Source organism: Penicillium coprophilum, assembly GCF_028826855.1.
Source record: "Penicillium coprophilum strain IBT 35676 chromosome Unknown utg000006l_segment0_segment0, whole genome shotgun sequence".
Taxonomy (NCBI): Eukaryota; Fungi; Ascomycota; class Eurotiomycetes; order Eurotiales; family Aspergillaceae; genus Penicillium; species Penicillium coprophilum.
The window spans coordinates 1,435,601-1,448,547 of record NW_026622725.1 but is presented as its reverse complement, the minus strand read 5'-3'; the positions used below and the strand labels follow the sequence as shown (position 1 = coordinate 1,448,547).

At 48.8% G+C, this 12,947-nt stretch overlaps 5 protein-coding genes across 5 annotated transcripts; 2 read left to right on the top strand and 3 right to left on the bottom strand.

Annotated features, from left to right (window-relative positions):
• Positions 1 to 132: 132 nt before the first annotated feature.
• On the bottom strand, positions 133 to 3,759 carry N7500_009512 (SacI domain and endonuclease/exonuclease/phosphatase family protein; the record flags this gene model as incomplete). Its single annotated transcript, XM_056680651.1, has 7 exons — positions 133 to 557; positions 606 to 937; positions 984 to 1,093; positions 1,141 to 1,440; positions 1,503 to 3,141; positions 3,202 to 3,397; positions 3,447 to 3,759. 7 exons carry the CDS (start codon positions 3,757 to 3,759, stop codon positions 133 to 135), a joined length of 3,315 nt encoding a protein of 1,104 aa, XP_056528033.1.
• A 366-nt stretch (positions 3,760 to 4,125) lies between these two features.
• pxr1 (telomerase inhibitor/ribosome biogenesis protein PXR1) lies at positions 4,126 to 5,117 on the top strand (the record flags this gene model as incomplete). Its single annotated transcript, XM_056680650.1, has 3 exons — positions 4,126 to 4,148; positions 4,211 to 5,045; positions 5,097 to 5,117. 3 exons carry the CDS (start codon positions 4,126 to 4,128, stop codon positions 5,115 to 5,117), a joined length of 879 nt encoding a protein of 292 aa, XP_056528032.1.
• A 605-nt stretch (positions 5,118 to 5,722) lies between these two features.
• Positions 5,723 to 6,875, top strand: N7500_009510 (uncharacterized protein; the record flags this gene model as incomplete). Its single annotated transcript, XM_056680649.1, has 2 exons — positions 5,723 to 5,793; positions 5,849 to 6,875. The coding sequence occupies 2 exons, from the start codon at positions 5,723 to 5,725 to the stop codon at positions 6,873 to 6,875; spliced, it is 1,098 nt and encodes a 365-aa protein (XP_056528031.1).
• Positions 6,876 to 7,166: 291 nt separating this feature from the next.
• On the bottom strand, positions 7,167 to 10,062 carry N7500_009509 (putative kinesin family protein (KipA); the record flags this gene model as incomplete). The annotated part of the gene is made up of 2 exons (XM_056680648.1): positions 7,167 to 9,244; positions 9,297 to 10,062. 2 exons carry the CDS (start codon positions 10,060 to 10,062, stop codon positions 7,167 to 7,169), a joined length of 2,844 nt encoding a protein of 947 aa, XP_056528030.1.
• A 1,245-nt stretch (positions 10,063 to 11,307) lies between these two features.
• Positions 11,308 to 12,578, bottom strand: kin28 (TFIIH complex serine/threonine-protein kinase subunit KIN28; the record flags this gene model as incomplete). The annotated part of the gene is made up of 2 exons (XM_056680647.1): positions 11,308 to 11,921; positions 11,984 to 12,578. 2 exons carry the CDS (start codon positions 12,576 to 12,578, stop codon positions 11,308 to 11,310), a joined length of 1,209 nt encoding a protein of 402 aa, XP_056528029.1.
• Positions 12,579 to 12,947: the final 369 nt, after the last annotated feature.

Sequence of the window (12,947 nt, the reverse complement as noted above, 5' to 3'; positions counted from 1 at the left end):
TGGAAGCACGGCACAAAAGGTGGCAGGCCTGATCTTCATGTGGACATCCACCATTATAACATCGCTAGATTATGATCCATATCCAGAATCTATCGGATATCTCTATTGATTGTGTCTGTAAATGGGCCACTATCATTGAAACAGCGGCTTCCACTCGATCTGCTCACTGCCAGAATCACTGAGAAGATCTGTAGAGCCAGTACTGGCGGTCACACCACTCTCTGGACTGTCCTGTCGTGACGGGTGTTGACCCCCAGGTGATACTGTCCTGATTTTTCCCTGAGAACTTAGTGATAGTGGTTTGCGAGGAACAGCCGGTCGAATTTTTCCAGTTTCAACTGCTTGAGGTGATAAAGACCCCGTGGACGAGTTGAAAGTGTCACGCCGGGGGGGTAGCATGGGCTTCCTCGTAACTTCAACAGGCTCGGTGGGGTTGTTCTCCATCGAGTCTGGACTTGGTACCCAATCGACATCTGCAGAAAATGGATTGGATTTGCGTTGGGGATTTGGAATATATCCTTGCTTCGGTGGTTGTACCGTTGCTTTCACTGATGCGCCTGTCATATGTTAGCAAACTCACTATCTCCACAGACCGAAATACTTACCATTGTTCAGCCACCATCGGTCTCTATCAGAGCTTGCCGGTGGCAGCCCCGGTGCGATAGGAACGTGTGGTGTGATTTCGTCGTCGTCCAAGTCCAAAAGAGAGATAGAGTCTACAAGAGAAATATGACCTTGGTCTTGTTTTTCCTCGTATATTGATCGCCTGAGACTTTCTTTCAGTGCATAATCGACGATATCGATGACACAATCAAAGGTTGCCCAGACTGGACGGTGGTCAGACACTTTCAAGTCCGCAACTTGGTAGTTTGTTTGCCGCAGGTTGCTTCCTCTCCATAATATTCGATCACACCATGCGGGGATCCGGGCTTTTTCACTGCCATATGTTAGTTGCCTCTTGGTTAGGTTCACAGGATACTTACGATGTATCATAGTTATCTCTTCCAACGTCGTACTTATAAGTGGGCGGGAATTTAATTGGGCCTTCTGAATAGAATTGGAACACCCTCCCCGCTACCATCTGCAAATTCAACTGTTGTTGTTAGACCAACACCGGTACCCAGAATATATCTGACTTACCTGATCGTTGTCGTATAGCCTTTGATAGTTTTGCTGTAAGATGAGCTCTCTTACGCTTGGGTTGCCCAATCCAATTCGATAGTTGAAATCACCCAGCCAGATCACTGCGTCATGATCAGCGATTGACCGGTTCTTTTGAAATCTCAGACCTCGGTCAATAATCTCATAATCCCTGTTTCTTTCATCATAGTTTGCGAACCCAGCAGCAAGATGGGCCGTAACAAAGCAAACGCTCGTGTTAGAGAAGTCGAAGCGAACAGCACAGCCACCTTTGTTGCCAGCAATCCCGGAAAGGCCGGTCTGTAAATACCAGTCAGTTGGAAGAGCCCCTTCGAGAGTTCAGGATGTCTTGCCTTCTTCACGCTGCCTTCAACATTTTTGATGTACTTGAGTGAATCCTCTTTCGCATAAAGCAGGACGGCAGCGCCGACTAGTTGGCCACTTCTTAGGTGCACATATTTTCCAGTCCCTTTCATCTTCGAATGGGCATTCAAACAATCGTACACGGCTCTTTCCCAAACCTTGCGGGTACTGGGATCAGTGGACATAATTTGTTGAGGGCTTAGGGAGACAATCTCCTGGAACCCGACAACAAAGATTGCCGGATCTTCGTCGGACTCATCTGACTCTGGGAAAAGCCACGGAGTGAGGTCGGTACCTGGGCCTTCGTCGCGCCCATTCACATTGAAGGTGCCAACCCAAAACCGGACTTGTTTGCGGGAAGAATACTCCGGGCCTCGGTGGTTCAATTCCTCAATGACCAAATCATTGATTGGATCGTAGAGGTATACAGGAACTTGATTTGTTAGCCTCCCCAAGAGAAGATCGATCGTCTTCTGTTTGGCTTTGTCTGTAAAGTTGTTGACATAAAGTCGAGTTGCACTCTTCCGTGCATCTGCAAGTGCCCCAGCAAGTGACATCTTTCCGTGTCGGGTGAAGGAAGATTTGAGGGCACCAGTCCCGGCATAAATCTTCGAAAGAGCATCGCCATTGTCAGCCCAAATGGTCGAATGCCGAACCTGTAAGTCCGAGCTTAATCTGCCGCCTTGGTGCGATAAGAATGACTCGAATGCCATCGAGCTGATAATGGTCTGGACGAGGTTTGTTCTGTCCAAGCAATCCAGGCAATTGGTCCGAAAAACACCCTCTTGCTGTAGAATGACCGGAGAATTGTTTACTGCATCAGCTCCGTCGTAGGAAGTTTTATTAGGACGACCTGAATCCTCCGACATGAAATAAGAAAACTCATCTAATGAATTGATAAGCTCGTGCTTGATCTGGGAGCTGGCTTCGTATCCCGAAGGACCTCGGGTCTCAGCAAGAAAATCATATTCGGTCATTCGCAAGAGGCTCCGGCGTGGAGACGTCCCATCACCTTCTTTCTGTCGGGTCGAGCTCTTGTTGATATGCTGTCGAAACTTGGATGACAACTCTGCCTCCCCGGGCTTCAGCTCACTTAGTAGATTGACCACATGTACCGCGCCATATTCCAGCTCTAGGGATTCAAAGTGTTTGTCGAATGCGTGTTGTGTTGCGTCGCTTGACCGTGTGACCTCGATCTTTTGCTGGCCCGGGATGAGACCTGGAGCTTGTTCCCAGAAAATAGGCACCGAGCCGCGGACTTGAGCATATGAGAATACAATGCCGGGTGAAACCCACAGGATAGTTTCAGTTTCCACAAAATTGGCAACATGCCCATCATCATCGATGCCTCTCGAGTTGAACCTCGTACCAGCACGCCGAGAAGATTGTCGGGATATGATCGTCAACATAGAAGGAAAGTTTGTGCGCACATGAGGAAGGATTGGGATGGTCGCTGGTACTTTCAGGGTACTGGCAAATCCACGGATAACACAGGTCAACATCTGCGATGCATCTAATTTGGCTTTATCGGACGGCGGCAAGTGGCTCCGGAAAAAGAGAAGCGGACTAATCATGTAAGAATTCCACAGCATATCTTCATTGAGGGTGTCAATGTCAAATGCCACGGATTTGTTGGCCCTTGTAATATTGTTAGTCGAAGAAGATCGGCTGGTGAAGAGCAAGGAGCAGACAGCTTACCGGTCCTGTAAGCGATCTGTGAGGTTGAAATCGAGGCTGTAATAGAAACTTCCATCTCCAAGGAGCTTCTTCAACGCCAGGAAAGGATGGTCAGTTACCACATCCTTCCCGTCTGGGCCAAGTCGCTCCTCGGCAGCGAATTGAGGCCCAGTCTCGTGGTCCAGGCCGTACTCGTATTCTGAACGATTGAGGCAATCTGGTATTATTAGAAATGATTCGACAGGGACTTTGCGTGGGAAACATACAGAAGCCTACATTGTCAATTCTCGACACGGTTTCTCCGGGTCTCACAGTGGCGGCTTGCGAGGAGCTGGTGACGACGCAAACAAATACATCTTCATTGAGGGTAACAAGACCAAGGGTACCATAGCCATATCCTAAAGGCCTGTAGCCTTGCAGGTCCACTTCCCCTAAGTCTGAGAACTCAACTTGACAGCGTGGGCTGTCCTTCGCACTGGTATCTGTTGATGTGTAGTAGAACACTAGAGCATGGTCTGACGAGACCAGCGCAATTGTACGTTGAGGCTGATCTCGACAGAGAACCCGAAGATTCGACATGACGCGAGAAAATCAAGACGTGGGGAGAAGCAATGGCATTGCTTCCACAATGGTTTTATCCTATTTCGGCGATTTTATATAGCGCAGAGAAGAATCACCTCGCTTCAAGAACCTGAGAACAAAAGGGGAGAAATATCTTCAAGCTTCAATATATGGAACGAAATCTTCAACAAATCTGAAAATCACAGTTAAATTATTATTGAAGGTGGAGTTCTCAAGAGCTCCAGAGACATCTTCTCCCCGCGAGGTCGGGACCCTGGGGAGACCTTATCGATTGCTGACTCATCCCGCTCTCAACTTTTTTTTCCTTTCGTTCTTTATTCGATTTCGAACAAAGATTTCTCCATACGACTCGATCTTTTCACAATGGGCTTAGCAGGGCCGCGGAAGTATGCGATTGATGCGATTGATCCTATCAATTTCTTGTATCATTTTCTAACCCTGTGAGTAGGAATACCAAGATCGGCAATGATCCCAATAACACCAAATGGACCCGGTCCACGACTGGGTTCGGACATCGGATCATGAGCTCTCAGGGCTGGACTCCTGGAAGTCTTCTGGGAGCAAAGGACGCCGCACACGCCAATCTTTTGACTGCCGCCAGCGTTTCCCACATCAAAGTCACCCTCAAGGACGATAATCTTGGATTGGGTGCTCGCATTGGACGAGAGACTGAGCCGACTGGACTTGATGCCTTCAAAGGATTGCTTGGTCGACTCAATGGAAAGAGTGAAGTGGAATTGAAGAAGGATGAACGAAAGCGTGATGACGTCCGATTGGCTCGATATGCCGCCCTGAAATTCCCGGAGGTCAGGTTCGTCAGCGCAGGCCTGTTGACACAAGAAAAGCAACCCGAGTCCACTCCACCAACCACCACGGTCGCAACATCGAAGAAATCCAAGTTAGATAAGAAAGAACCCACAAAGACTACCGAGGACGACGAGACTTCTTCAAGCGAATCGGATGCCCCAGCCCGCAAATCTAAGTCCAAGTCCAAGTCCAAGTCCAAGTCCAAGTCCAAGTCCAAATCCAAATCCAAGAAATCGCGCTCTCGAAATGAAACGGATGGCAATGAATCAAGCTCGGAATCAAAGAAGAAAAGGAAGTCCAAGAAGAGAAAGGCTGATTCAGATGAGAGTGATGCCCCAGGCGAGACATCTGAACCAGAAGTCAAGGTAGTAGCAAAAATATCCAGGGAGCGACGGCCTATGGGACGGAATGTCACTCGGTCACGCCATATCGCCCAGAAGAAGAGAGCTATTATGGACGACAAGTCTCTCAACGAGGTAAGCTATGCAACAAATGTTCTCCATGATCTGTTTGCTGACATGAAGCAGATCTTCATGATAAAAGCATAAGATTTATGCATATCTGCATCTGAAGCGCATTGGACATAAAATCTGGAGTTATTTGGTGTTTTCAGTTCTTATGATTTTCTGTTTTGAACTAGATATATATCCTACTATGAATCAAGAGAATCCCAATATCAAACATGGAAGAAGAGTGATCATCTGATACTCTTTTGTGATTATTGTACCATATCCATACATCGTACATATCGTATATGTTTCAGGACATATCTTTTGAGGCTGATATAAAGATAGATGGATTCATGCCGACCTGGGCAGACCTCGAACACATGGATTACATAAGCCGGGCTGTTTTCGGGTGCCTTGTGGTATCCACAACCAACGTCATATCAGACAACTTAGCGTCTGCCCCTAATCGTTGATTGCTCGGCATTGGGGGTGCACAGTCTCGACTCACATCCTAGGAGAAGCTGTACAGATCACATTCATCAATCCTCGACGGAGAGATCGTTCCCGGGTCCACCGCAACTCCCGATAATCTTTGACAATCTACATGAGTTTAGCATCTCTCGCATTGCCACAACCCGAGCCAAGTCAGAGAGCTGTACACAGCAGTTCTATCATTACAGGGGGCTCTCTCATCCCATCCAACAATGAACGGAGAGACTCGGCCAGCTGGGCGTGCATCGGCACCTACGTCACAGTCGAGGCGTGGAAGAAAACGGTAAGATATGCGCAACAAGTCCTCAATTCACCCATAACTCACCAACCTTATACAGTATCCACTGGGCCCCTCTGAATATCGGACTTGAGCGACGCCTACAAACATTCGTGGTGCTATGTCACACTTTGACCATTGCTATCTTCCTGACTATCTTCTTCTTTACCTGCGCTATTCCGTTGTCCTGGCCACTCTTGGTCCCATATCTCGTTTACATATCTCTCTTCTCCACCGCCGCTACATCGGGGCGTCTTAAAGGACGAAGTCCATTCCTGCGCTCACTTCCTATCTGGAAAGTGTATGCATCTTACTTCCCTGCTCGTCTTCACCGCGAGGAGTCGCTTCCGCCTACAAAGAAGTATATATTTGGATACCACCCACATGGTATTATCTCCCATGGCGCCTTCGCCGCATTTGGGACGGAAGCTCTGGGCTTCTCCAAGCTTTTCCCAGGAATCACCAACACTCTGTTGACACTGGACGCGAACTTCCGTATCCCTTTCTACCGAGAATACGCACTTGCCATGGGAATTGCCAGTGTTTCCCGGGAGTCCTGTGAGAATATTCTCACCAAAGGAGGCGCAGATGGAGAGGGCATGGGGCGAGCAATTACAATCGTCGTAGGAGGTGCCCGGGAATCTCTTAATGCCCGGCCTCATTCCTTGCGTCTCGTGTTGAAACGACGCAAAGGGTTCATCAAGCTCGCTATTCGAACGGGAGCCGATCTGGTGCCTGTCTTGGCCTTTGGCGAAAATGACCTATATGATCAAGTAGACTCAGATCAGCACCCAATCATCCACAAGATTCAGATGCTTGTAAAACAGACATTAGGGTTCACTATTCCTCTGTTCCATGCACGAGGGGTGTTCAACTACGATGTCGGACTGATGCCGTATCGAACCCCTCTCAATATCGTGGTCGGACGACCAATTCCTGTCATGCAGCAGCAAAACCGCGACAAGATCAACGATCAGTACATTGATGAACTTCATACTCGATATGTGGAGGAGCTGATGAGGTTGTGGAATCAGTGGAAGGATGTTTATGCTAAAGATAGAGAAGGCGAGTTGGAAATCATCTCGTGATAATATGTCCACCTCGAAGTATATATGATTTGACCAGTCTACTATAACAACATATAGGCCTTCCATGGGCAATAGTATACAGCATATGGCGAAATAAGTTAGAAACGTAATCAAGCACTTGACCTCCAAAAGTAGTTCGGATAAAAGACACGCAAGAAAATAACCTATGAATTGGGTATCAGATCAAACAAAACCAAAGAGCTCTCGTAAAAGGCAAAAAAAAAAAAAAAAAAAAAAAAAACCACAAAACAAAAGATAAAAAAAGCTTCAAGTCAACATGCATCGAGATTTTCATTCTCGGAATGGCGAGCTGAGGTTTGGAGTCCACGAGGGCGCAGTTGGGTTTAGACCGGGGACTTCCGCCGATGAGGATTCTCGTCGGCTTTCACTAGCAATGCTCCTGTGCTTAGCATTGTGCCCACCTTCTGCTCGACCCTGTATCATTTCCTCTAGCATGCGTGAGACCTCATCCATGTTCTTCCCCGCGTCTTCCTTTGCACTTCTACCAGACACGGGACGCTTGTCTGGTCCCTCAGATTGTGCGAAGTCATTGGTCCCTGCAAAATTGTCTGCATCGCCAGCAATAGACCCACTCTTGCTCTTCAACTCGGGTGAATGTGAGTCATTGGTCACAGCAGCCAAGTCTCGATGCCGGGCTGCGGATCGAAGAGCAGCAAGCATGCGATCTTTATCATCGAGTTGCAACCGGAGCTCATTGATCTCCATATCTTTCTCGCGAACCAAAGCCGAGACATCTGGATGCTCGGCAATTGTGGCATTTGCGGGCTTGATGCCTGACATTCGGGAATGACTGGACCGTCTTGCCTGGAGCAGCCGGCGCTCCAGGGTAGATATGTACCGGTTCTTATCACCGAGATCAGCTTGCAGCGCAGCGACCTGTCGCTGTAAGCTCGCTTTGCCATCGCCAAATTCGCCGAGGTCGTATTCGTCCTCGTTGCCAAGCGATCCTCCTGGGTATAGCATACCCGATGAGGGATCATTGCTATTCACCGACATGAACGAGATGGGCCGAATCGAAGAATGACCGGCCCCCAGTGTAGATTGGCTGGCGGAAGAACGTAGTGAGCGCGCACCGGAATCTGTTGCAGACATGCGGGAAAGACGTCCAAACGCAGAAAGGCTGTTGTGGTTGTTTACACCAGTAGACTTGGAGCTCAGTATTAGGCGATTGAGATGCTCGATCCGCTCTTTGAGCGCAGTCCGAGCCAACTGCATTTCCAACACCTGTTCCTCGTGTCGGGCCTGTGCTTCCTTTTCATACTGATGTTCGTCCCATTTGAGCTCCTTCTCCGCCTGGGATTTGGCTTGGGTGTCAAGCTGACCGCGAAGAGCTTGGATCTCCATGCGGTATCGTTCAAGCAGTACCCGGCTTCCGGAATCACCACCACCACCGCTGCCGTATGCCTCCTCGGCCTTTTTAGCGTGACTGACTATATTGTTCTTTGCGCGCGCAGCGAATTTCATAGTATTCAGAGTTTCGCCGGTATGCGAATTGACCGCGCTCGTAAATTGAATGGTGCACAGAATACTCACAAGCGAGCCACCAGACAAGGCTGGCTGTAATAGTCGGGTCAATTTGCTATCCCGGTATGGCAAATGCCTCCCATCCCGATCCGTGGGGTTGCCTTGCTTATCCTTGTTTTCCGACAGCCGAGATATGATAGTGCCCAGAGTGAGCAGGCTTTTGTTGATGTGAGCACCTTCTGTGCGGCGTTCCTTATCGTCGGCTGCACGTTCAGAACCAGCCAGATCAATCAGACTCAAGGTTGATACCCGCACACCACCCGGGGCGATCCCAGCGCGCTTGTCCTGAGAGCTGCCGGAGGGCACTCGTTCTCGACTCTCGACCACAATCTGAACCACCGCGTGACTTCGAGAACTGCGCGCATTGAATTGTGTGCTGCTTGTTCGTCGTGCATGGTCACCTCGGGCGATAACACGGAGAAGTTGTGTCGGACTCTGAACAATCTCCTCCTTGAGCGGCGTTGCATATACTCCTCGTTTGCTGTCCTCTCTTAATTTGATTTCCTCCTGGGCTCCCGCGGGGCCGTTGGCAGCGGAAGCAGAAAGTAGGTCGTTAATCTTCTCATTGTAAATTTCCAGATAGCTGACCCGCAGCAAGAACTCCCGATGTGGGGTCTCTCTGATAAAGGAAAAGATGTCGGTGATTGCGAGTGGAATTACACCGGGGGAAGTTGCTGTTCCCTGCATGGAGAAGGTCTTTCCGGTTCCCGTCATACCATATGCGAAGACAGTTCCATGATAACCCTCCATGACACGCCGGACAAGACGTTTGGCAGCCGAATCATAAACCTTGGCGTTATTTTCTTGTGGATTAAAGACATTATCTAGTCCACGGTTAGTTACGAACGGTGGACAAGTAAGGAATATCATTCTCACCATAAAAGTAATCTCCTCCTTCTTTCCCACGGTAGGAGATGAGGCTTTGCCGGCTATCGATGGACCATTCACCATGATTTCGAGAAGTCTCACCGTTGTTGTTGTCGGGACGAACACGCACGCTGACGATGACATTGCCCTTGATCTCCTTTGGCTTAGAGCTTGATTTTCCCGTCACATCATCTGCATCCTCAAAAGTCGTCGCACTCGTTGAGCAAGATCCTTGGGCGGAAGAGCTTCTGCTATGGGTTGGAGATGTCTCTGGATCTCGCGCATCTCCACTCGATATGAATTTACCTTCTCCCCCGTTGAGTAATGATTGGGTCTTTGAGCTCCGGTAGCTACTCGTGGTCCCTGTGCTCAGTCGAGAGCTTCTTTGGGGGCGCACACTGGAAGTAGCACCTTGGATTCCCGAAAGTGATGATGCAGTGGATGGACGGCTACTGGCCTTTGGTGGCTGAGGGAATGACGCGATACTAATTGTTCGGCGCAAAGATTTGTCGGGACTACCCGGAGTGCGCCCACCGGAAGTTGACCGGGCATTTAGATTGGAAGTTGAATTTGAAGTTGATAGAGGTGACTTGAGCGAGGGTTTGGGACTGGATGGGGTCCGCAGTTTGGAGGCCTGGTAGGGGGATGCAGCCCGTGTGTCGGAAGATGTCGATTTTCTGGATTTAGGATTTGGGAGGGCGGGTAACGATCCAGTTGGAGGTGGAACTGGCCGTGACAGCTGCGAGGGCTGCGGTAATGTTGACATTGAGGCCATGAGTGGACTGTATTAAAACGCGACAGAATGGAATTGATAAGTGAACGCGATGGCCATCCGGGCAGATCGTTCCTGCGCCATATTTCCCAAGTTAGTATGAGACATGATCCGACGAGAGGTTTCCAGGTTTGCCAAAGTTTTGGAGGTCGAAGCGCGACGTTATGTTATGATTTAGGTCTCGGGTACTCACCGATTTATGAAAAATAGAGCGATGAAAATAGAAATGTACTGTAGAATCTCAGAGATAGGCGCAAAGGAGAGAGAGTGTGTGTGAGTGAGTGAGTGAGAGAGAGAGAGAGAGAGAGAGAGAGAGAGAGAGATAGAAGGGAAGAGAGAAGAGAGAAGAGAGAAGAGAGAAGAGAGAAGAGAGAAAAAGGTATCAACAGAATCCCCCGCAGAGAACGGGGCCAGACTTAATTGGATTTTATATCTTTCCTACCTGATATACTCTTTTCTCCCTATATACCTTTAGAATGTAAACTCTCTATATCCCCATCATAGAAAGTATATATACTATAAAAAGGGGGAATATCACAGTAAACACCTTTGGGAAGCTCGGAGCATCTTCCAATGATAGGCAGTGGAGGTTTCAGATTCGGGTCGAGGGAAAAAAAGGGGCGAATAAGAAGTCTAAGCTTGCATTTTTTCCCTCTCAATTTCATTATAGCGAGTTGAAAGGAAATCGGGAGGACCTATTGTCCTGTTCCTCTCCTTAAGGGTTAAGGGTGGAAGGTGGAAGGAGTCCACAGATATCTCCCTATACAGGTGAAGCTTGGAATGAACTCCTGTTCGATCACTCAATCAAGTAGGGATTGACAGGTAAACCGACAATTAAAATTAACCTGTTGATCCTTATTTACGTTATCCCGTGGCCCGTCTGTCTAAATCTATATCTACCTTCACTCCCAGTATAGAGACCAACCGTCCTTGTTGAACCTTGACAAGGAAGATAGGGAATATAGGGAATGCAAGGGAGAGTAACAGGCTATGGATTGCCCTAACTTGCAACATGACAGATCGTGGGAGTAAGTAGCATTTCCCGAGATTTTCCCTCTCTCTCTTTCTCTCTCCCACACAGTACGGAGTAATTCAGCTATCATGACTCCGTACTCCGAATTGCATTTCAGCCCTGGAGATGGCAATCCAATAGTTGCTGCAGATGCCACTCTCATGCATATTTAGTGCCATGAACAAATACCATTATTACTCTGCTTCGCTTTGGTTTTCTGTGCCTTGTATCCTGTCTTATTTCATACCGAAATCCAGTTGCCGGGCAGCACTTTTGAACATGTCCTCATCAAGCTCACCACCACGTCGGGTCAAATCATCTCCCATCTTTTGAGTCCCGCCAGATTTTCGCGGGAGATCTTCGTTCTTAGTCGGCCGGGGTTCAATGGTCCACCAATTGTGTCGCAGGCACTGGACAGCTGTACTACGCTTGCGTGGGTCAAGTGCACACATTGACATCAGCAAATCGGCGCCCACCGGACCTGCAGTGGGAAACTGTCGCATGAAGAAATCGCGTCCTTGTAACGGCACCAAATGGGCCTTGTCAGTGGCAATGTAGTAGGGCAATTTGCTGACCCCAGGCCAATTCTCCTCCGTTGGGGTGCCGAACGCTTCACAGATTTTGGAGGTTTGGTCCAGGTCAGTATTACCCGCCACGAATGGAACCCGTAGCAAGAGCTCGGCAAAGACCATCCCCATGGACCAGACGTCGACCGCGCCGGAGTATTGTCGCGCACCGTAGAGAAGCTCGGGTGGCCGGTACCACCGAGTGATGACCTGATGGGTCATATTGAACAAGGGGTCGGCAAAGGATCGGGCGAGACCAAAATCAGCCAATTTAACCTCCCCGTCTGACGCGATCAGCAAGTTGTTGGGTTTGATATCCCGGTGGAGAACAAAGTTCTCATGGCACCACCATACCCCCGGGCAAGCATCCCCATCCAAGCTTTGATGTCGGCCACACCGTAATGAATGTCACTGTCTTTGATGAGCATCTCAAGATCTCCACCGGGAAGAAACTCAAGAACCAAGCTCAGATTTTGGTCCTTGGAAGAGAAAACATCGTGGAGGGCAATGACATTGGGATGCCTCAACTCTTGAAGGTACTTCACTTCACGAACCGCATCCATAGCAAGCCCATCCTTGTATTCGGCATTGACTTTGATCTTCTTGATCGCGACGAGGGATGAGGGATCGTCTCGGAGGTGGCCAACATATACAATGGCATATGTACCTTCACCTACTTTCTTGTCTAGTTCTCTGTTAGCATACCAGCCCGTGAAAAACACTGCACCATATGTTCGAATACCTTTGACATATCGTTCCCGGACATCAATGTTCAGTTGTTCGGTGAGCTCGCGATCCCCATTCTGTACATGCCTTGACACGGCTGCAGCTGAAGGTCCAGCAACTGATTTCTGTGCAGCAGTAGCTCTTAGTCTGATTGCTGTATTTGGGGAATGGACCGTCATGGATGGCGAACGAGAGCCGAAGGGCGAGAGTGCCATGATTCAGGTTGAAGCACAAGCTTAAAGTATAGGGAGTGACAAGCAGTTGAAAGAGATAGCCACATAAGATTAGTGGCTACTATAAATATTAAGAGATCATCTTTATCAAATATGAGAATGTGAGGTGAAGGCAGCAATGTCGAAATATGAGGGCCGATGTCATTTCCCCCATAGGCCCGGAGTATTGTTGATCCTGGACTTTGTTGGCGACTCCCGAAATTTCTCCAAGTCAGTCAACAGCGACCACCCCCAGCCAATTCCTCGGCAGCTGCTGGAATTCCTTCAACTTCAAAGGCATTAATCAGTCCCTTCCCTCGTCGGGACTAAGAAACCGCTTTTTCGGGGGAAAGAAAAGCACACGAGTTAACA